Source organism: Arctopsyche grandis, chromosome 8 (genome assembly GCF_051622035.1).
Source record: "Arctopsyche grandis isolate Sample6627 chromosome 8, ASM5162203v2, whole genome shotgun sequence".
Lineage (NCBI taxonomy): Eukaryota > Metazoa > Arthropoda > Insecta > Trichoptera > Hydropsychidae > Arctopsyche > Arctopsyche grandis.
This window is the reverse complement of record NC_135362.1, coordinates 8,646,158-8,670,408: the sequence shown is the minus strand read 5'-3', so window position 1 is coordinate 8,670,408 and position 24,251 is coordinate 8,646,158. Positions and strand designations below refer to the sequence as shown.

At 32.8% G+C, this 24,251-nt stretch overlaps 1 protein-coding gene across 1 annotated transcript in view; it reads left to right on the top strand.

The window, feature by feature from the left end:
• The window catches only part of LOC143915205 (uncharacterized), a 203,263-nt gene that overhangs the window by 174,985 nt on the left and 4,027 nt on the right, over window positions 1-24,251 (top strand). Inside the window, exons 6-7 of the mRNA XM_077435704.1 lie at window positions 22,403-22,582; window positions 22,778-24,056. Of these exons, the coding sequence (XP_077291830.1) occupies window positions 22,403-22,582; window positions 22,778-24,056 (1,459 nt within the window). The remainder of the gene's footprint in view (window positions 1-22,402; window positions 22,583-22,777; window positions 24,057-24,251) is intronic.

Here is a 24,251-nt window from a genome sequence, read left to right as displayed (position 1 = left end):
GACGCGGTCACGCCATTTAACGCCGCATTATCCGCACTGTTTGCGCGGCTCGTCTACGTTCTATATTACATATACTACACGTACATAGTTCAACACCGTGAATATTTCGGTCACGTAACATTTTTTTAATGCTCGACCTCTTTACTCTTTCGAATCGGGGTGTGAGGTTTATGGGGATGGTGTGACACACGCGCCCCGCCATGGATTATTCAGCACTCGAGTCCGAAGAAACTCTTTTACCCATCTCCAGTATTATATATCTGTTCCTGGGTGTCTATGTATTGAATGATCGATTTACTACGATGGGAATGTCCTGGGAATGTTTTCCTATCGCTCTCGAATAAAATGCAATCTTAAATCTTTGAAGATGTATGTCGATTGCCCCAATTTTTTACGAGCTATATATTACATGAACATATGTACATACTATATGGAGAGATGTAAGATTGGATGTTTATCAGTTTGTTTACCCATTCAATACATTTTTATTACATAAAGTTTGAGTCTGAAGGTTCAAATTGTTCCCGTTTATATGTTCTCTATCATGCAATGGCTATTGTATAGGGTTCTAGGACACTTACCCCCTGGACACATGCCTCCCCGATACATACCCCGGTCAGAAACCCCCTGGACATCAACCTCACGTGCAAATAACCGCCCCCCTCCCCCCCCCCGACAAGGATAAAAATATTTTATACAAATTGACAGTATCTTTAATAAAAAGTCAGTATCAGATTCTGGATGCGGTGCATCCGCTCTAAAATCGCCAGACAAATTGAACGACAGATTAACGCACGGCTGCTTTAAATGCAATTCTCGTCTTCTCGAATGATATATTGCACATCAGATGACGAGTAATCTTTCGATGTGCACAGATGCAATTATTAAAATGGTAATTATTAAAATTGAGTTGGATCTTTCAGGCGAGTTTAATAAGGCAACTCAATTTTAATAATAACCATTTTAATAATTGCATCTGTGCACATCGAAAGGTTACTCGTCATCTGATGTGCAATCTAGCATTCGAGAAAACGAGAATTACGTTTAAAGCTGCCATTCTGTTAATCTGTCGTTCGTTTGTCTGGCGATTTTAGCGCGGATGCACCAAACCCCAGATTCTTTATAAATAATCAATAATCAATAATAAAAAATCAGTTATCAATAATAATAATTTAAAATATACAAAACTCCAAAATCAATTTTATTTTAATCTGTTTTTCTTTTCCTTTTCTCAGTTTTACAAATTCCATCATGGCTAGTCTAAAAATATTTAAAATATAATAATAATAATGTAACAATAATATATACTTCTATTAAAATTTACTTTCAATATCACAGAACGCAAACGCTAACTGGTGACCAAAAGACTTGATATTTATTATATTTACAACAATAAATTGAAATTAAATATTTTATATAAATTGAAATTCAATATTTATTTATTTATTTATTTATTTATTTAATAGTTTTGGACTATCACACTCAATTTATTCTTATTTATTACTTCAGTTTATTATTAATTATTAATTATTATTTTTAAACAAATTTTATCCATGGGGGTTATTTGCACGGGGGGTTAATGTCCAGGGAGTTTGTGGCCGGGGGTATGTGTCCGGGGGGTACGTGTCATGTATTTTTCCGATTGGAATTAAACAAATATTATTTGCATATGGGAAAATTTATACGTCTGAAAATTGCTCATTATAATGTGATATTTTATTTGGAAAACCTTGCATACATATGTACATGGCTTTTACTTCATCAAAGCAAATTTCAAAAATTCTATTGAATAAGTATTTAATACAATACATTTGTGTATAGGAAAAATAAGTAAGTGTAGTATGTGTTATGCTGGGTATGTGCTATTATGGGTAAGACCAAAAAATATATTGTATATATTAAGTCTACTAATGAGAATCTTGATACAAAGCACGTCTTTCTATACAATAAGTATAAGGTATATACATGAAACTGTTTTCAATGATTGATGCTTCAATGTGAAAAACATGATGAATCTCTTATATATGTACATATGTAGATATATATTTTTGAAATTGACGTGAAAGATTTTGACGATGCCAATTAAATTTTATCAAAGTATTGACTATCGGATTACTCACAGCCCCTCAATAAAATTGAGTACGTCTTTCAAATATGATGTTTGGATATTTAAGACTTTGAACATAAGCTGTTGTTTCACATAACATTTATATTACATTCGGATGCTGTACTAATGATACTATTTTTCCATGCCAAATTTTAAACGGGTTGGATGTAAAGTTCATATTGGCAATTTTAACACAATGTGATTGTAATTGTATGGCTTGTTGAACTTTTATAATGTACCATTAAAATAAAGAGCGACATAGTGGTGGGTCTCGCCATTAAGTTCATAACCATTGTTAACGGTAATATAATTGTGGCCATTGACATTTTGCCATAAATGTCACGATAGTGTTTCATTTTACTATAATAGTAATCATCCGCATATTTTTTGCCCTCTAGCTGTCTGTATCTATCTATTATATGTATACATATTGAATGTGAATGGGTTTAATTAAATTAAGGCTTTTATTAGGAATACAATCGTCGGTTTTCTTTTCAAACTGACTCGCCCACCCTTTTCATTCCTTTTCTCCCCTTTTTCGTAAATAAATCGTGCACTTCTCTCTTCCCCTTTCGCATTTCGATAATAGAGCTGTTTTTCCCCTGTTTTTCCTTTTATTTTTCCCTGCACATGCGTCCGATGGATTGTCGTTATCAATCTTTCCTTTTGGAATCCATTCCATTTAAAGTGCACGTTGAATTGTAAAGCCGGATTTGTATGTATGTAAACAAATACGAATGACGATTATTTGTCTGGGCAGTTTTTATATCTTATGGTGATTTTTTATATAAAATGATCGCAAAGATGACTTCAGTCTTCTTAGAAAATGTTGTTAAAATATTTATCTTATTGCTAATGAAAGGATGACAAACTACAACACGGAAAACACACGTCAGCGAATTGAAAATAAAAGATCAATGATATATAGAATTGATTCATAATACAATGACTCCTCTCAGAGCTTGAACTTAAGATAACTGTAAATTCGTGAGACCCGGAATTGTTTTTTTCACATCAAATGTTTTATTGATCCTACATATATTATAATATGTTTTTTATATATTTTTGTATCATACACACTTAAATATAAATAACAATAAATTTTTGTTTTAAAAATAGAGATTGATTTTTTCTTTGTCTACATACATACATACTATGAAAATCTATAAATTTCAATTGAACTATAGAATCCGCAGTTTGAGCTTAGATTTATTTATATATGTTGGTGTTTACTTTTTTTCCTAACTACCACTCGTCCGAGTAACGCCGGGCAATTCATTTGTTATTTTAATTGATTTTAAATACAAAAAGCGACATTTTGTACATACATATGTATAAATAAATATTATTATACTTATTTATTTATTTATACAAATCATCCGATCAATGATAAGCATATAATGATCGGGTTTTATCCCGTATGCTGCCTTACCTTGGCCAAACCTTGGATATGTGACACCAAGGTTAATCGTTTCCTATCAAATTTTGTCAATTTATCTGAAACGGTTCCAACAAATTGGCAACCCTGTCCCATCCTTTTCGCAAAAATTTGAATTCGCTGATTAGGAAATGCTGCAAAAAATTGTCCACATACATATGTCTCTGTAGTTGTTAATCGTTTCACTATATGTCGTGTTTAATAAATGGGTTGATACATTTTTAAATAATTTATAAATAATTATTAATATGTACAGCATACTCGTCACGTTGGTGCGATCTGTTAGACGGGTGTACGTGATTGATTGAATAAAATACAATACAAATAATATACAGTTTTACTGTACATGAGTACTTTTAGTCAACAGAAACGCGATGTTATAGAATTTCATGCAAAATTCACACAATAGGTTCATTGAGCAAAATAGTTATTTTGACATTGAGCACTATTGAAACTATTCCAATATAAAATTTTATTTGATTTTATACTACAGCCCAAGTTGAACTTTCAGCACATACATATACATATATATGTAGATACTGCTCAGTTCGAACAATCGCCTGTACTCATTGTTTGATCCTTTGAATAGCCAAGAGTGGGCCAAGTCCCTCTCGTCGCACACACGACGAATATTTTCTATTTGGAGGAGGGAAAGGGGGGGGGGGAGGGTGGATTTATTAAAAGAAATACAATCGTTCCGTATTTGCATGCAAATGTTCTCGCCTCTCGGATACAAACGCGAGGCCGCGCGCGCCATTGTTTGCCAACATTTGTCTTGTCGGGAGATAAATGGGCGCCGGGAACCCTTTTGGCGGGCTCAGGGCCTTTGGCTAGGGTGGTCCAGAGGTCGCAGGGGGTGATAAGGGCGGCTCTATGGGACTCGGGGTGGGATTTTCCGGGGGCGCCTATTACAAAATTGCGCCCCCCGGCTAAATCGTATACGTGCGCCACATACGGGACGCGCCTGCAACCCAACTCAAAAAGTTTTCCATTAATAACGCGCTCGATCTTGATACCGAACGTGTATTATGCTGTTGCGGTAATAGGACACAGGGATAGGGATGGGTGGGTGGTTTCCACTAGCGTTCAACCAGTGGTTCGTGTCTTGACCGAAATATCCGGTATCGGGATGTACCCACTCAGACGTATCGTTGGAATTCCCCTCGTGTGTGGGGGTTAATGTAATTGCATTCGCTTCGTATCATTGCTGAAAGTGTCTTGTTTTTTGTCTTGTAAGTATTAAATTTGATCCCTTAAATGTCAGAAGGAGGCCCTGAGGGATTCTGTCTTGTTTTGGTGTGGATGTTTGCAATTTAGTGCTGCTTTCATTAACCCAAATTTATAAACGTTGTTGAATGACTTTTTTATATTTGTAGATATTACCCATATATACATATGTACACTCATATTTGATAAATGAGAAATAATCTCTCACATATATAGAAAAAGTCTGACCCAGAAATTGTTTTATATGTATGTACCTATATTTAAAAAAAATATTATCACAACTTGTCGCACTGTGATGGATAGCGAGTGACGAGGACTTATGTTTTATTTTATATTTCCAAATATACTGAATGCAGGGTATTCATTTTTTATGTATTTCTCGAATACATAAAAATTCGAATTACGTCATTACGAAATAAAAAAAATTATGAAATGAATGAAAAAATGAAATAAATATTTTCGTGGGAAGTCCCTTGTAGACGTGCCTCACAGATGCGAGAGAGAGAGGAACTTCAGTACGCCGCGCTCAACATTCAGTGTGAGAATGATATCTGGCTTGAAATGATGGCACTGATTCGGCCGTTATTTTTCTTCATTTACACACTTATTTTATATTATTGGACGATTAATAACGATAAAATGATAATAACAATCGATTTTACATTGTTAAAACACACATTTTCAACTTGAAACACAAATTTTCAACTGGACGCTTGAAGTCCAGCACAGTGGCTATCGAAATTTATTAGCACAGTACAGCAAGTGTTATAAGTCGTGGATCTTCTCAATGATATACATAACATATGTATGTAGGTCAGTTATGTTATACAAAATATACCATACTATTTTATTTCTATAAATAATATTATCACAAATGTTCATATATTGTCATATTTTTCTTGAAAAATTAATTTATGAACATCATTGGAATGAAAAATAGTTTCATATGTTCAACAGCAGTATACCACACGTTCTATTCATATTATACAGCAGTACATGTCACCGAAATATATGTATGTATCAAGCAGAACTGGTTTTTTTTTACCACTGTGGAAATATTCACGCATGCCGTGACGTCATAGTGGCGAGTGCACACGTACTAATGAAAGTGCGCATGCGCATATGAGTATTTTGGGAAACGTCATATTGTGACAATATTTACTCAAAGATACGCCGTAAGCAATATTGTACCGTATCGATGTGCTCTGCGATGTATATGTATAGTATGAATATACATAACTAGTCTTTTCGAATAATAATTAAATTCCGTGCAGTGCTGTGAACACAATAATTAGATTTTGATATATTTTTATTTAATAAATGCATAATAACATAATAAAATTATTACACATTCGCTGTAATGACACATTCCATATAATATAAATTTCCATTTAGATTGTGTTTCTCATTATTTCGATATAAATAAGTACACATTTTTAAGCACCGACGATTAGTATCTAAACACAGGGGGACTAAACACATTTAGTAATTATGTTACAGGTACATACATATGGACGTTGTAGCATTTCAAGCAATTATAAACATCCCCTGCACCGTGTAATCTCTTTGTAATAGTCTCAAGGGACACACATAAAAAGCCTGAAAATATACCTACGTATACATTCGACAATACATCACTAGGACGAACTATTTACGGATCTAAACATGCAACATTGATTCGACAAGACCCGTCTGGATTCGAAAGTGGAACCTTCAACTCGCGATTCAACTGCCCCGGCATGTATAATTCATGTTCGGTCGGATGCTGCGGTTTCGTCTCCGGTCTATAATATAATACACATACCCCGAAACTCGATGGGTTTCAATTCAATATAATGCGTGGAGGTGTCTAGTAATAATTGGTGTGTTTAATCCGACCGCGAGTGTATGACGGGATCTCCGAAATATTACGCAGTCCGTAGAAGGAGAGGAGAGAGACCCTTCGGTAATGTCGCCGAAGGATATCACCGCGAAAGCCTCCTAAACACAATTTACGCGAATCCTTGCGGTCAGTGGTGGCAAACCTTGGCATGAAATGGCCCCACCGTTGGAATGGAATTTCGCTGTAATTTCGCACAAATGAATACGATTAATTTTAATAGGCTGGGCGCGTTTGCGTGTTTGCTCCGAAGACGGCACGCTGAGTGAGTGCCGTTTCGTGCCACTTCAAGTTGTCGACTTTCGATCAAGTGTCGGTACGTACATACATATAACCGAACACGAATATCCTTTATCGTATGGGTACTCACTGTAATGTAATGATTTTTGGTGGCACGAATGGGATTGGTAGTTATGGAAGCAGGGCCGTTCCATGCGATTATGAAACAGTGATGCAGCGAAATCAAAATATAATTTGACTATGAAGAAGCTGTCGATGAACCCTTAACAGGGGAGAATATATTCGGGATCCTTAATTCTCTGGATGAACTATTCACGCTTCTGTAAACTCATTGAAAAATTAAATTTAAATGGCGTTTTAAAGCTCAAGGATATATGTAGATGGCAAAACGTTAGAAAATTATTGTATCAGTCAATACTTTCGGTCAAAAATGAATCGGATATAAATGCATATGATATTCGTGATGTATCCCGAATGTATATTCTATGAAATCTTTGGATTTTTTAAATTATTTGTGTCAAAAAAATAATACTAATGTTGCTCTGAGAAACACCCCCATGTCTCTGTAGCTAAGTTTTTCCAAATTAAAATTAATAAAACACTTCTCAAGAAGTTCAATAAGCCAAACAAAACATAGAAATCTGTCATAGCATTATCTACATTAGCTGTCATTCTAGACTTCACATCGCTAGTTAACGAATTAACTAACTAAAGGACTGAAAGTCAAACAGTAAATACATACCATTTATTAAACATGACTTCTGTTTAAGCTCCCTTAAGGTGCAGGCACACAGAATCGTACGGCACGACATGCTTAAATGCGTAAATAGGCGTGTCTTATATTATTATTAATTCGTATTGTCTGATTATTTCGATAAGTTTCTCTTACATTTCTTCAAATATGGGAAACGTCGTTATCAATCACTGTCAAACCTATATCAATATAATAAAAATGTATCACCGATAACAGTTTTAGCCTAGTATAGAGTAGGCGAACTAGCGTTTTTTTTATATGAACAAAACTATCTATAAAAAAACATAGAAAAGCCTTGTAATAAACATTGTCGGTGTCCTTATAGTAAAAATATTGTGTAAATAACTTTTGGGGGGAGGGTGTTGAATGGGATGGGGGGGGGGGGTGTCAGGAATGTCATCTCAAATAAAATCTTATTATACATTAGAGTCATTAAAAACAAAGATAAAGTAAAAATGATCATAAAATCATTTCTACAAAGTTTAAGCAGCACTGTTAAAGTTGATTTACGGAAAAATACTCGAACTATAAATATTCATTGCAATATATTAAAAAAAAATAAAGAAAAGACAGTTTAATTTTTATTAAAAATATTCTTATACATGAAAGCGATAATAAAGAATGGAATTTATGTGTAAAATCAGCGCATTTACAATTCAGGCATACAAATATCATATTGTACGTAGTATTTAGTAAATGCAATGCTTCATTAATTAATTACGACGTGGCAATGAAAAAATTATTTGCCATGTACATATATTTATTATATGTCATAATTGTTTATTATTTTTTTATACTTGGATACAAATTTTAATGGAGTTTTATTTCTTTGTGCAAAATAAATGTTAATTTAAGTTCCGGAAGTAAATATTATTATACTATAAATCGACACAGTTATATTTATGTGTCATATATCTGTGTCGACATATGTATGTGTGTATGAACAGATTTCCATAGATATTCTTCCATCGGAATATTCCATAAATAAATCCGATACACATTGGCAAAAAATGGTACATGTGTAATCGGATACAACACGCTCTAATAAATCCACTGTTGATAGTTATTACATGTCACTACCAATTAAACATCCGTTTCCGTTTTCCCTCTCATGACAACAATTGGCTTACTGTGAAAATCCTACTTTCAAACACACACTTCACCTGGACAATGTTGTACAAAACAGCAGCTCTATCAAACGCACTCGTTCTGGAAATAGAGAGATGCAACTGCAACAGTGTATACATATATAAATACGTTGGATTTGCAGCTAATCTGGCACAAGCTCGTTCAAATTTCGCGTAATGTGTCATTTGCAAATGTTGCGTAAATAATCGCATTTCGCCGCATTGTTCTCGACAAATCGACCGGTCGTCGACGATAAAACGAGCTTTCGCACGGCGAATTTTCGGGAATTAGCGTGTGCTTGTTTCCGGGTGTATTTTTGTTTTCAATTCATTTATTTTTCGCAACGTCCGTTGTCGACCTTTTAATCGTCGTCATCATTTGGCAATGCTCGCCCATAAATTGATAATCCATTTTCGGCCTCGACGAACCATTGTGATGGGATTAGGGAGTGGTCGTAATTCCAATTTCGCATACGCACAAGCCAGTATAGCTTTTCAAATACAAATAAATATGTGCATGTATGTATAGAATATTTCTATTTAAAAAGTAGACAAAACTATATTTATTTATTTTTTTTACATATATACCAGGAAGGCCTTACAGGTAAATCCCAATGCGCCTTCCTGGCCAATTACAAATTACAATTACAAATGCAGCATTTTTATTACAAGTCGTTGAATTGCGAGACACTGAAAAACTCGCAAATTAACGAGACATATGAATTGTACACAAATTTTATTGTACATTAATCATACATCAAATAGTGGTGACATAGTAGGTAGGAATGATTTTTAGCCAATTTTTTTTCCGGGAACCGTTTCAACAATGAAATCAGAGAAAATTGGCAAACTCTGATAGGAAACGATCAACCTGGAGTCACAAATCCAGGTCTGACCAACAGCATACTCTGAAAAATACATTTTCATTCGAGGCCCGGGCCAGATATCGAACCCCGGCGCCTCTCGACGCTAAGTAGAAGCTTAACGATCGAGCTATGCTGCTGGCTATATGTAAATATTCTTTTAAAATGTGACGTGTAAAATAAGCGGCTTATTAAAGCTTTTCATGGCTTTAAGCCCTTTGAAGTATCATTCATATACATACATACATATGTACATATATTGGACCGAAATAAAAAACGCGGTTACATAAATAAAACGCGCGAAATAAAAAAAATGATTTTTTTTTTTAATTTTCATCGATGAATTTGGTGGAAAAATTTCGACTTACCACAAGAACGTTAAATAAAATAAACTACCACTTTCGGTTGAGGGATGCTTACCAAATTTTATACATAACTTGGTATTACGCTTAAACTTCTAGATATGAAACTTCAGTTCAATAAACCAAAAGGTTTCTAAGAAAAACATGAAAAATTCTCGATTCTCTAGAGTAAAAGTACTACTTCCGGTTCAAATAAAAATATTTAAAAAATATAAAGTTATAAAGATTATTATTTCAATTACATGTAAAAAAAATTCATTCTGATTCAGTTAGCGAATTGGGAGATAATTGAATTCAAAAACTTAAAAAAAGAGGATCCTATAAGGGGAGGTACCATTTCCGGTCAACTTAAAAATTTGAAAAAAATTTACGTCGTGTCGATAAGAATTTCAGTAACCGATACAAGTTTCAGGAATAACGGTGTTAAAAAATACCCAAAATACAGACACACAGACACACAGACACACGCACATTTTTTGTAGATCATGAAAACGTGATCGGTAATCGATTCTGAGTTCGAATCAGTCAAAATCTCGAGTTAGAATTTTCGCATGATCACAAAACTTCATCTATTGTTATTACGTACATAGATAAAGTACAAAATTTATTGATTTTATACAATGTCCTGTGCCTTCAACCAATCGACTTATCTCGTCAAAAACTTCAAAAAAGAAGTTTCATATATCTGTTTTTTTAAGAATAGTTATAATTTAATTATTAAAAAAAACGCTCAATATTCACCTATTGATGTTAATTTGTGTCAGTTATGATAAGTTTTGACTGATTTATGAGAATTCAAAGTTTCGCTCATAAAAAGCGTGGAAGGGTTATTGTTTGAAGCATCATTTTTAGAAAATCGTAATTTTTTTCATGTTCCGGTGATAATTTTGAAAATAAAAATCGTTGAGATTTTCCTGAAGTATATACCATTAATTTGAATACTAAAAATAAAATAATAATCTAAAATATAAAAAAATCTATAATATGAAAAAAATCAAACTTTTCAAAAAATTTGTCGGGACATGTCGAATGCTTGGAGAGGCGCAGGATATTGTTTAAAATCAATTAATTTTTTTTATCCATCCCCTTGATATGACGAAAGTTTTCCACAAGTTACTTCGATCAAAATTCAAAATTCGAGTTTTTCGCTACGGTCTAATATATGTTTGTACATACATACATACATTTAGTGATCGGGGTATTCAATCAATTAATGGATTGATTTTAAACACTATAATACATGCATGTTAATTTGGTAATAGTTTTATTTGCATATTTAATCGATTCATTTTTATATCAAGGTCATAATTAAATAGTGTCGCAGGTGCAACGATTAAATACTGTAGATTTTAATTGATTTTTCAATGTTAATAAAAATATTTTATTATAAATACTAGACACTACAAATCTCATTATTCTTTATTGTATGGGATAATCATCAAAATATAGTTTTTCGTAATGATATATTATATAAACCTCTAACATATTATAGCATAGTATAAATACATAAATACTATGAAAAATTCATATTAAATTATTATCAATCTAATTTCACATTTGAAGTGGATATTTTTCATTTTCAAACACGTGTAAGCATTGGATTATTATTCAATTAGCAACAAATAAAATAAAATACAAAAAAAAAACGTGAAGGAATTGCAACTTGCCATTATACTTTTTGTGTTTAATTTTTTTTAATGCTCTAATCAAGGCATTCATAATTATTCATGTGACCAAAAACTACCATGTCATTATAGCGACATATAAATGAAAGGTTGGTTATTAAATCATTAGACAATATAGCAATACTAGTTAATAAAAACAAACAAGAAAATACATACCGTCATTTAAGCCCACACAAATTTATTTATTTATTTATATAGCAAACTGCTAATGCATATAGCACAAAATAACAACTAAAATTATAAATCATCTTCCACAAAGGTATCCATTAACACCCTACAAGAAAGCATCAATATTATTAGCACTTCTAATGCTTTCAGGAAGGGCATTATACATTTGAACACCTCTGTGACAAACACCTCCTGCAGTTTTAGCTTTCTGGACTCTACCTATAATTAATTTATTCCTATTTCTCGTTTTATAATTATGTATATCTCTATTCCTAACTATATGATTATTAAAATATTTGGGTAATAGATTCTTATCTAGCTTAATATATACATTTTAAAGTGCTTAATTTAAGACTATTTCTAATGTCCAACCATTTCAATTCATCTAACACACTTCTTACATTCTTACGTTTCCTCACATTCAAAATTGCACGCATTGCTCTATTCTGCACTTTCTGCAGTTTATCAATAAAAATAAAGTAAAAACACTACATAGATTGAGCACTGTAGCGCAGTATACAGTATGAGGCCGTACAATACAATTATGTATATGTATAACAATATTTTACTTTTTATACTTAGTAAATTTCTTAACCTACAAAGTACACCAATTTTTTTAATAATATAATCTGCGTGCACCTTAAAACTTAATTTACAATCCAAATAAATGCCTAAATAAAATGCATTTTTTAAAAAATGGCGCTAAATGAATTCTCCCAACTTGAAAGAGATTTTTCACAAAATTGAAGACATCAAAAATGCTGCTTTACAAAGGTTCAGATAGTTCATAGTTGTAACCACTTTTGCTTTGTGAACATCATTTGAAATAAATAGTTTTGTTTATTACACGGCTATTCATGCAAAAAATTACACTGAGTAACAAAAAATTGCGTCTTTTGCTTAGCAGAGCGGAGAACAAACAAACTTTACTTAGTTTACGTAAAAAAGTATTGTTGTTATTCAAAAGATAGTTTTCGATTTGAGACAACTTCAAAGCTCCACATTTATATGAACAATCAGCTCTACGTCAAAACACAATATTAAAAATGTCATACAATGCTTATACCGATGCAGAACTCTACATAATAATTCTTTTAATGGTGCACGATCGGGTGTTTTGCATAGAGCGTCAGTGGTGCAGATAGACTGCAAACATTGCATCTCAATTATCGGATTGGTTGCACGAAGTAATGCGAAATGACGTGCATTGAATTAATTAGAATTCATCCCCCGTCGGATTTGAAACGCGAATCGTATATATGTATAATATATACATATATAGTCATTCGTGCCGTAATACGACGACAGGCAACGAACGATGGGAATATGCATCGAGGACATACTCCGTACTGTCGATTCTCTCTCTCTTTGTGTATTTTGAAATATTGATGTACCGTCTGAAATTTGCATAAAATTCAAATACAAAATTCAGCATGACCTAAAAGTCGTCCTCTCTCTGTGTTGGAAACTACTGTAGAATACTAATCTCTGTACTGTATAAATTTGAGTCGATAGTTTTGCACCCATGCTCATTTCACTGCTGAAAAGCTCGAATTTATAGCTGCTCGTGTGATTTAAATCGAATATATTTTATAGGAAACGCTATTTTATACATTTTTACTAACCCCTTCCTAGTTCAGAATCGATTTTTATTGTTCAACTCACATATATGCTAGCAGTATGGCTGAATGATACCTTGTATGTTTAGCACCAGTGGGTTCGATCCGACATACTGCCGGTTAGATTTGGCAGTGTCTGTGACTCCAAATCGATCGTTTCTTATGATAGTTTACCAATCTTATCTGATCATTGTTGAAATGGTTCCTCAAAATTGGGAAAAAATCATCTTTCCTGTTGTCACAAATCTTCTGTATTTATTGTGTGTATAATTTGTAAAAATTATGTACAAAATCTAAATCCATAAAGATGTCTCAATGGATTTATTCTGTAATTAATTAATTAATTAGTTGTTATTTCGTGTTCTTCAGCTTCTGGAAATACAGTGATTTATGTAATAATAAAATGCTGCATTGTTTGTAATTAACTGTCCAGGAAGGTGCATTGGAGTATTCCTGTCAAGCCTTCAGTAATCAGTGGTCGACGAACAGTAATCATTTAATCTCTACGTTACAGTAGTAAATGTACATAAATGTATACAGCATAATAAGAAAAAAGCTCACAAACCGATTTACAATTCTTATTTTAAAATATACATATATTATATTATCAAACTACGGTACTATAGTTTCATGCAGGTAACAGATAAAATCCAATTCTCTTTTCTGGACAATTATAAACATCGAAAAAAAATTTATAGACCAATTTTACAGAGCATCATGGAGACATCTATGGATAAATTTGACAATATTTTTGTAGCATTTTATAAATCAGCAAATTCAAGATGCTGAAAACTTGAATTTTGTGAGAAATAGAACAAGGTTGCCAATTTGTTGGAACCTTGTTGTTGTTTAAATTGGCAAACTCTGATAGGAAACGTTTGACTAAGAATCAATTCGCTGGGTCTGGGATTGAACTCGTGACCATACACGTTTTCGGCCTTCCTTGCATTCTTTTAAATTCCTTCGAGTACTGTTCGAGCACTTCTTTCGTTCATCTATCGTCCGTTTAAGTATAATTTATGAAGCTTTTCCATGAAACGAAAACAAAAGCTGCTACAAATTTCATTACTTTTATAACATTATTTGCAATTTAACATAAACAAAAATAATTTTCAAACCTATCTTACAAATTTGCGAATATTTATTTGCTTATTCTGGCTATTTTTAATTAAATTATAGGTATAATATAATGTAAAAAATTTATTTTTATTCTCATAAAATAATAAAATTTATATACATATATTTGGCAGAAACAATTTACAGGTTCAATTTAGAAATAAATGTTAATTTGCATTATAATTAAACATAACATTGAAAATTTCAAAAACCACATATGTTACATGCTTCAAAAATGTGTGTCAGAAATTTTCAATGTTGTTTGTTATAAAAGTTTCAAGCAATATTAAAGCAACCCATATTGATGAAAATAGCCTAACTTTGAACTTAAAACTTTGGATAGATTTTTAACAATTAATAATAGTCTGCTGAACTATAGTAAAAATTATCTTCTGAAACTATTATATAAGCTGTCTAATTTAGTAAATGCAACTCTACATATGTACATATAATATAATGCATATCTGAAACAATCCTATAAATATATACATATGCAGTAGATATACCTACACATGCAAGAAAAAAATATTCAAAATTATTTTTTCTGAAGAAAATATTTTTATAAACATATATAAAACAAATCATTTATCATGCTATATAAATTTACATATTCCATGTTATGAATCTGGGCGTGCTACACGTCCCAAATCCCAATGATCATCCATGTGTACGAACGAGTATCGATTGCCGATTCGCTCATACTATTGTATGTTCATTGTTCAGGTTTGATTTGACGTATTCCCCTTTGGCGTGAGTGTATGCGAACATTATGCATATTGTTCGCAGAATAAACCCGACGCCGTTATGCCCCACACGGTTAAATTAACGTCATGGATAACGGATTTGGCAACGACAATATTGGAACGACGCAGACATGCTCCGCACCGCATAACGACCACAAAACCTGAACATTCGCACACGTGTATTGTCTGCAAGCGTATAATTCACGTGTATATCCGTCAGGGGTGGTCAAGATGGCTCAACTATGTAGAAGTTACGGTCAATGAGATAAATCCGATTGCTACTAACAATAGCCGGCTAATGTAATGAATCATATTAGGAAGGGATTAGGATATATATACATAATTCCACTAAGCAACAGACACATTAGTCAAGCTGATAATTCACTATGATAGAACTGGACGTTTGTCCAAAGTTGTATGGGCAAATACGATATATTATCAGAAAAAATCTGAAAGGTTGACGACCCCCGATGTTCACCTATCCTTGCGATTTATTTTCGGATCGGTTCAAGGAAGGAAGGACATCATTTGGGTAGGAAGTGCGCCTCGAGAGGAGACGAGCAACACATATAAGACGTGGAATCAGACAACATCGTTCGCTCGCGACTCACAATTTATCTTACGGATTTACATCCACTTACTGTCAGCGCCAGTCTAAAGCCTGCTACGACGGTGTAGAGCCTCTCGTCGTAGCAGTCAGTCTCCGTGTAGACCAGTAACTACTCCTTGGTGAATGTATAATGTAGACGTACGTATACTATGTACCTTCTCAGGTGCAACTCAAACCGAACCTAAACTCCAATGGTATATATTTCTTTAAAGATTTGTAGATGTTTTCCAGGAATTTATTGAGAGTTTATGAACCTGTATGATTGTGAAAGTCCTATTAAAATTTTTAAGTGGTTCTAACAAACCAGCAGCATAGCTTGAATTAATGCTGACCACTGAGAGGTTGTCTGGTTTAATCCCGTGGCGTCAATCGACCATGTGATATTCAATCGAAAAAAACGTTGAAAATCGAAATGTTGACGTCAATCGTAAATAATTTATTCCGAGTATTTATGTAGTGCTGCTAGTCAAAATTATATATTTGTGAAGTCGATCGTTTCCTATCATAGTTTTCCTATTTATCTGATTTCATGTTGAAACGGTTCCTAGTCAAATTGGCAAAACCATCCCACCACTATTTGAATATGATTTCAAATGTGTATACTGTGTACAAGTTTAATACCAAAGATGTCAGGGGCAGACCGATAATAACATCATTTTAAAATATAAAGTCTTCCTTTCACATATATTATTAAATAAATAAAAATCAAAGATGTAAAGGAATTTATTATACATATATATATATATATATATATATATATATATATATATATATATATATATATATATATATATATATATATATATATATATGTATAAGAGACAATGGATGAATATTTATGATAAAAATAATAAGATTTGATGTCATTAAATATAAAAAAATCAGTTTGCCTAAATGTCAAAAGTATAGAAATAGTTTGAACTATATTTATACAACCTTTTTATTAAAAGATTTTACTTTTTCATACACACATATTAGATCTATGTATATATTTTAACAGCTATTAATTCAGTGGTCATCGTCAATTGTATTTTTAATATTATATTCTTGTTAGAATTTATAATATAATATAATTTAATACAAGTGCTTAAGGCATAATACAAATAGTAGATCAAAAACCTATTTCCAATTTGAATGATGAAGGTTTCAATACGGACCATTCTACTCCTAAAAATTTGGAAAAAAAAACTCTTTTAATCTAATGATATGAAGTTTCACTTAGTATAAATTTTGGTTTAAATGAAGATAATTATCCATCGATTGTGTTATCTGTTAATGTGTCGTTATAATTGCTATATGCTAATTGTCATTGTAATTTTTGTCCTTATAATTGTCATTGTATTGTAATTAAATAATAATAACAAAATAATAGCAATTTAATCATATCTAATAAAAAATACGTTAAATATTTAAAATTTGTAACTTGCAGCTAATTCTGCAATCTATATTTACGAGACGAGAGAGTTTTCATATGCACGATTTCATATGTAGCAACTTAAGTGCTTTCTCTATATGCGTTCTTTCGCTGTACATAGGTAATTTGAATACATATGAAATGTTCCGATTTGAAATTAAATAAAAAATGTATGAAGATGCGAGTTCAAAGGACACTGTGTTACATATGTTCATATGTATATACATATTCGTTTGAAAATAAACTAGTATCTCAGTTGAGCGAGATGCAACTGCGTCAAATTGCTGCAGTGTATACGAATAATAAAAGCTCACGTTTTACGATCGCCGTAAAATATATCACTCGCGTATTTGCTTAAAACTACTGCGAGACCAAATTACGTTACAAAAACAAAATTCACATACATATATGTACATACACGAAAAAAGCTATATATTATATATATGTATGTATCGATATTTGTAAAGGTATACTACATATGGCCACGGCATGAAAATATATATAAGTTGAATGATGCGTTTTAAAAATAATTGCTAGTTAGCCTGTTGAACTATAGTCAGTCTGCAGTATTGCGTCAAAGCTATGCTAAAAATGTATGAAATTTTGTTTGAAGTGCTATAAATGATCATAGTAAACGAAACTATTGTTAATTCTAATGATGTTAACGAAGAAAATATACAAATGAGTACTGAAATACATAAATATTTTTAAAATTGAAACTTTGCTATTGTCATTTATACACAGCGAATTACACACATTTATACACCCTTTAATTTATATATCAGATTACACGGGAAAAACGTGATTTAATGCATTAATTCAACCGATACATCCAGATGATATTTCAGAGGCCAATTATAGCCTCAAAACTATTGAAAATTAGTTTTAACCATTATACGTATATGTGATTTTATCCCAGATTGGGGGCATTATTTTTTTCGCGCTCACTTCGAACTCGTTTAATTCGCGTCAGGGTATTTTTTTTCCGAGGGATGTCGAGTGGGATAAATGCCACGAGGGTCTATTTGCATATGCACATTGCACATGCCATTGCAACGTGCACCCCCATGCACTTTCATTATTTTACCTTTTTCAAGCACAACCGTGCGTACCGCTGAGCGAGCTTTTGTGCGAGAGCCCGAAACGCTCGTACGAGTTCTTGCTTCGAGTTCAACAAATGCATTTGGTTTTTAATATATAAGTTTTAATCAATTTAAATGGCGTAGTGAATGTTGATTTTTTTTAATAATATATGTATGTAAGAAGAATTAACCGGTCACCTTAGCAAATATTGACACGAACGATATTGATTTTTCGTGACTTCTCGAACCGTGACTTCACACAAACGACTATGTACGTCACTTTAAAAATGATAATAGTTTTGTTTATTTGTATGACATGATCTTACATGACTCAATACATGATTTTAGCATATAAGATAGCCGGGGTTTTGGAGTCATCGAAAATCTACGACCCCAAACTTTTATTTATCGTCTTTTTTATCATAAATTTTGAACGCTATATAGTTATCCATTTCTTTGAGTGACAGAAATTAATAATAAAGAAGTACGGATATGAAATCATTCAATCATATTTGTATCGATCTGGGTTTTACAGTGTGAGGTAATGTAAAAAAATTCTCACATATTTCCGACAATTTTGCTTTGAGCAATTTGTCCAGTTCCTGCTTCAAAATGTCAATGTATGATAAATATCAATTTGTGGCATGTAAATGAAATATAATAGGCGTGTAAATTATAATACATTTTTATTCAATCGGTCGATTTTTTTCGGCGTAAAATACAGTAAGTTGTTAAGAATTGATATTCATACTGTAGTGTGTATTTAGTGTGTCACGTTGTGATATAAATGCAATCAATAATCGTTTTCGACGAAACGTGGCTATTTTTTTTACCATACGTGGAAATATCACGAATGTTCAGATGATATCACAATTTTTTGTCCATTCATTTAATAGTTACCGTACAAGGTTGAGTCGTAAACGAATGAAAAAAATCATCTCTTAATATTACGATTTTAAACATAAAAATGTAAGATTATTATGTCATTGTCGAACGTTCGACAATGAAGTATTGAAACAATAAGACATTCGGAAACCAATTCATATTTTTTTAAATTTCACGACCCGTCGACAGTCTGTCCATTGCGCGAATTTTTGTCTCTAATTGCGTTCAAGGATATCGATCTTTATTCATTTATTATACGCACGGAGACGATTATGACTATACAAGGATAATAAAAGCTATGGAATGAATAGAGCTGTGTAACAATCGGAGTTTTTTTTATGGCAATGGCTCATCAATGTGTTTTTAATGATCGTAACGGAACAATATTGAGTATTGCATTTTAATATTTAAATGGATGATCCATTTGAAAGATATTTTGAAAGTGATTTGAATAGACGATATCTTTGTCATTACTTACTTGAAGTTCTATTGATTATGAAACTTTTCCCTGCCTTTTTTTGATCTGTTTTTAATTAGTCAGTACTTTTGAATTCTTTTCTTTGTATATAGGTACATATGTCGGTTTGTATCTGATCAAATTATTTGATTTTTTTTCTTGGAGTCTGAAAGTGTGACCTCTAAGAGGAGTGTTTTCTTTGAACGTAATGAGTTTGGATATTATAGTGATTATTTATTATTTTAAATACTTCGATTAGGTCGCCTCTTATTCTTCTCGTCTCCAGTGTGGTGGAGATTCATCATTTTCAACCTCTCGTTATAAGAAAATATTTATTTTTCGGTAATATGTACATAGTTTTGTCGAAAGTATTTTCTTATCAAACTCATCAAATTCGTATATATACATACATGTAGTTACTGGAGATTTAATTTAAAAGACAATGATAAAAAATTTCGCTACCTTTTTTATCATTTCGGAATATTTCGGCCGTTGATTAAACCGTTCTGTTTTCTTATGCTTTATTTAAGTTTCTTTTTCGGGCAAACATTATGCGAATTCAGCCAACACGACGGTTCATTTAATTAATTAGCATTTAATTTCCGTCGAATGCGCTAACTCGACAGTTTAATTTTAAGAAAAGGAAAGAACAAAGAATGGGACAGAAGGCCGCAATCAAAACTTGAAGCGGAGCGCTTAAATTGGGATCGTAATTTTACCGCTCGAAATTCGGTTAAGTGATTTTTTTCTTCCTTTTTTTCTCTTACGTCGGCGTGAAAACGAGAAGATGGAAAAATTTAGCCCCCGGTAAGAAAATAAAAAATAAAAAGTGTAAAAAAAAAAGAACACGGGACGAAGTATTTATTGCCCATCGCGTTCGTTGGTATTGTTGTTACTTTACAATTTTATGAACAGCTTCGGGCGAGCGAGCTTTCGTCGAGCTAAAGTTCATTTTCGGAGGCATTGACGGACGAAATATCGTCCAAGTTTTAAGCGGGCTTTTCCGCGAGCTTTTCCCGCCTTATGCAAAACACGAATAATAAATTACGGTCGTCTGCGCTTTATGGCGGCGATCGCGAAACTTTTCGCGGGCCGATTGTTTGCCGCCGATGCAACCGAACCTTAAGTGCTTTAGGACCAGCTCGATGCCATCCCTTCTGCATCCCTTAGAACGGTGGATTGGGCATAAATCATTCCCTCGCAGAGAGAATCGAGATGGGCCGGATCGAGACGCGCGCGTTAAACCGCGAATAATGCGCCAACTTTATTGCCGTCAACAACGCGGAAACTGCCAGTAATGGATTTTACAAACATAATTTATCATCGTTTATGTACGAAAGCACAACTATGAGTCTGCCATAAAATAAGTAAACTTCCATAATCACAACCATTCCCATTCAAGAATTGGCGATATAATAATATTTATTGTGCGATAAATTAATTCAATTCGATTTCAATACCAAATTTTATTTATTGAGTTTTATATAATTTATGAAAAAGTCGTACTTACTTTTATAATAAACATATACGAATTTCATCATATGTATTGATGATTTATGCGTACTATAAAACCATTATTTCACCTCACATTTTTACAGTAGTATATTTAAAGGTAAACAATTAAATTTTATTTAAAGAGTCCGAATAAAGAAAAACCAATTTTTTCACAAACTAATTAATAATTAACAGACTTTTAATAGCCCAAATTGGATGATCGAAAAAAAAAGTTCAAAAAAACGATATAATAATTCAAATTTGGTTATTCAAAATTGAAAACAGTCTGTATATTTGCAAAATGGACAAATAAAAATTCATCTTTTCATACAAACAACGTATTTAAAACACACAAAGAAGTTTCAAATAAAAAGAAGTAAAAGATTCTTTTAAATTTTGTTTATATATACATATATTGTTCACTATAAAATATATGATTAAAATAATCTTATATAATATAATATTTCAAGCAACCTATTTTCAGCATTCTTCAGTATTAATTAGTTTTATGATCATTATTGTTATTTAAATATTTCCATAAAACCGATTATAATCGACACATTATAGATATTTTGTATGATTATTTTATATAAAAGGGCTTTAACCATTTGATCCGATTTCCATTTCTATGTTTTTATGTTTATATATGTAATGAAATTTTAATTAATCCGATTTGATTTAATACTACAAATAGTATTCATAGAAATGCATGATTATGTCGATGAAAATATTACGCATTATGTGCATGTACATACATATATGTAAATATAAATCTATCTAATTAAAAAGCTCAACGATTGCTCTTAACGAGAAAGCCAAGAGGAAAGTATTCGCATTCAGAGTGGGCACTGGTCAGGGTTGCAATTGAAATTCCAATATACTGTACTGTGGAAAAATACGGATGCATTTTCCGATCAAATGAGCCGAAAGCACATTTTAATATTGTGAATAGCCATACCTGTGTGTTTTCATTTTGTATTCAAGCCGCATTGGCTTTCGTGCATACATTGTATGTACGTTAGGAATATTGAAAATGCATATGCTCATTCACCGATGATGAATGCGAATGATAAATGGTCCATCTCATTCATTTGCTTTCAATCCGTTTTAATTATTTTTTTTATTATTTCAGTGGCTCCTGTGATGGCTCAAGGACCTGTCTATGTAGATCCTGCGGCCAAAGTAACTGAGCCTGCTCCAGCTGCTCATAATCCGGATCTAATAACGCAAACTGTATATGGATTCCTTGATTTCACTACAACTATTGGCAATACTATTATGGTTTTCTCACCACAGTCATCACCAGCTCCAAGTTAGTATATCTATGTATAACTTATTGTTTAAATTTCTTTATATTTATTTGGTAAGTCGATTAAACACATTTAAATAAAATAAATTTGAATTGTTTGATCTGTAATTTGGTTTATTAATATTAGAATTTAGCATAAATCATATGTTAAAAAATAAATTATAGCTTTGTATTAAAATTACAACTAAACAATTCCAGATATCGTAACAGAAGAGGAGAAACCACCGTCACTTCCAATCATTGAGACGCTGCCCTCGACAACCCCAAAAACAGAAATTGTGTTTGAAATAAAGCCAACAAAACCCATGTCGAAACCAGTCACGGAAAAAAAGGAAGCAAAACAAGTATCTTCTAAAGTAGAAGTCATTGCCGAAACTGTAGTGAGCAAAAAGGAACCCCAAAGCATAGTAAATGTAGTCAAAGCTGTCTCTAGTGTCGTAAAAGAAAGCCCTAAAATAATAGCAAGCAAAGTAGAAGTGGTAGTTGGACCGTCTGTAATAAGCGAAAAGAAAGCTATTGTATCAAAAGTAGAAGTCGTAACAGGACCGTCAAAGGTCGTTGAAAGTCAAAAGAAAGTTGTGAATTCGAAAGTGGAAGTCAAAGAAGGACCTAAATCAGCACCACCAGCACCCAAAAAAGAAATCATCACTAAAGTGGAAGTAAGATCTGGACCATCTGTAGTGGCAAATGTACCTCAAATTCTCTCCAGCCATGTTGAAGTGGTACAAGGCAATATCCAAAGCTCCATAGCGACACAGCCGATTCTTTCCAGCGTCGTAGAAGTTTTTTCATCATCAGATGACGACGAACCTCCAATACTCGTTCCAAATAATAACTTAGGAGAACCAGAGTATGACTTCCTCTCTCGTCAACCTTCAGAAGTGGTAGAGGAAACTTACAAAGTGATCAACTTGCGTCCCTCAAAAGCTCACAAACCGAAACACGCAAAGCCCAGAGCTAATACTCCAGCTTCTGTGAAAGTTCAGGGCGACGACGAACATCCAATTGGTCTTGTTACAAAACTAGGAGGAACCATAATCAAAGAAGGTCTTACTACAGTCCACGAAACAAGCGTAATCGGTACATTAATCAACGGAAAGTATGCTCAAGTCTTGCATAGCACTTCTCACATACTACCAAGCGGCCCCAAACCTAAAATCCATGCCACTCCAACCTTAAGAATTATGAAAACTGCCGCTCCAGCGATTGGAAAGAATCACAGACACGTTTTAGAACCTACACCTGCTTCTTTCTTGAGCGAAGAAACTGCACTTCCTTTGGAGAATTTGTTCGGAGCTAGTCCTAATTTGATAAGACCGTCTAGAAGGCCTGCTGTACCCGGAGGTAGTTTCAAAAATCGTTTCAGGTCCAACGAACCAGCTGATGAAGAAGTAGAGGTACATAATCCACCACCTCAAGCTAGAACTGTAGCAAATAAGAAGAATAAGAATCGTACTGGTGCTCAACGTACTTTCAGGTAACATTGATATCATTTTGATCGAAGTAGATATTGATTGATTGGGACAAATCTAATTAAAAGCTTGCCCCAATTAATCAAAGTCTACTTTAAAATGATAGATAATATTAGTCATTCATATCAAATATTAATAATTTAAAACGCCATAATATTACATGACGCCATTTCTTTCATGTCCTGATCATAATAATTTGT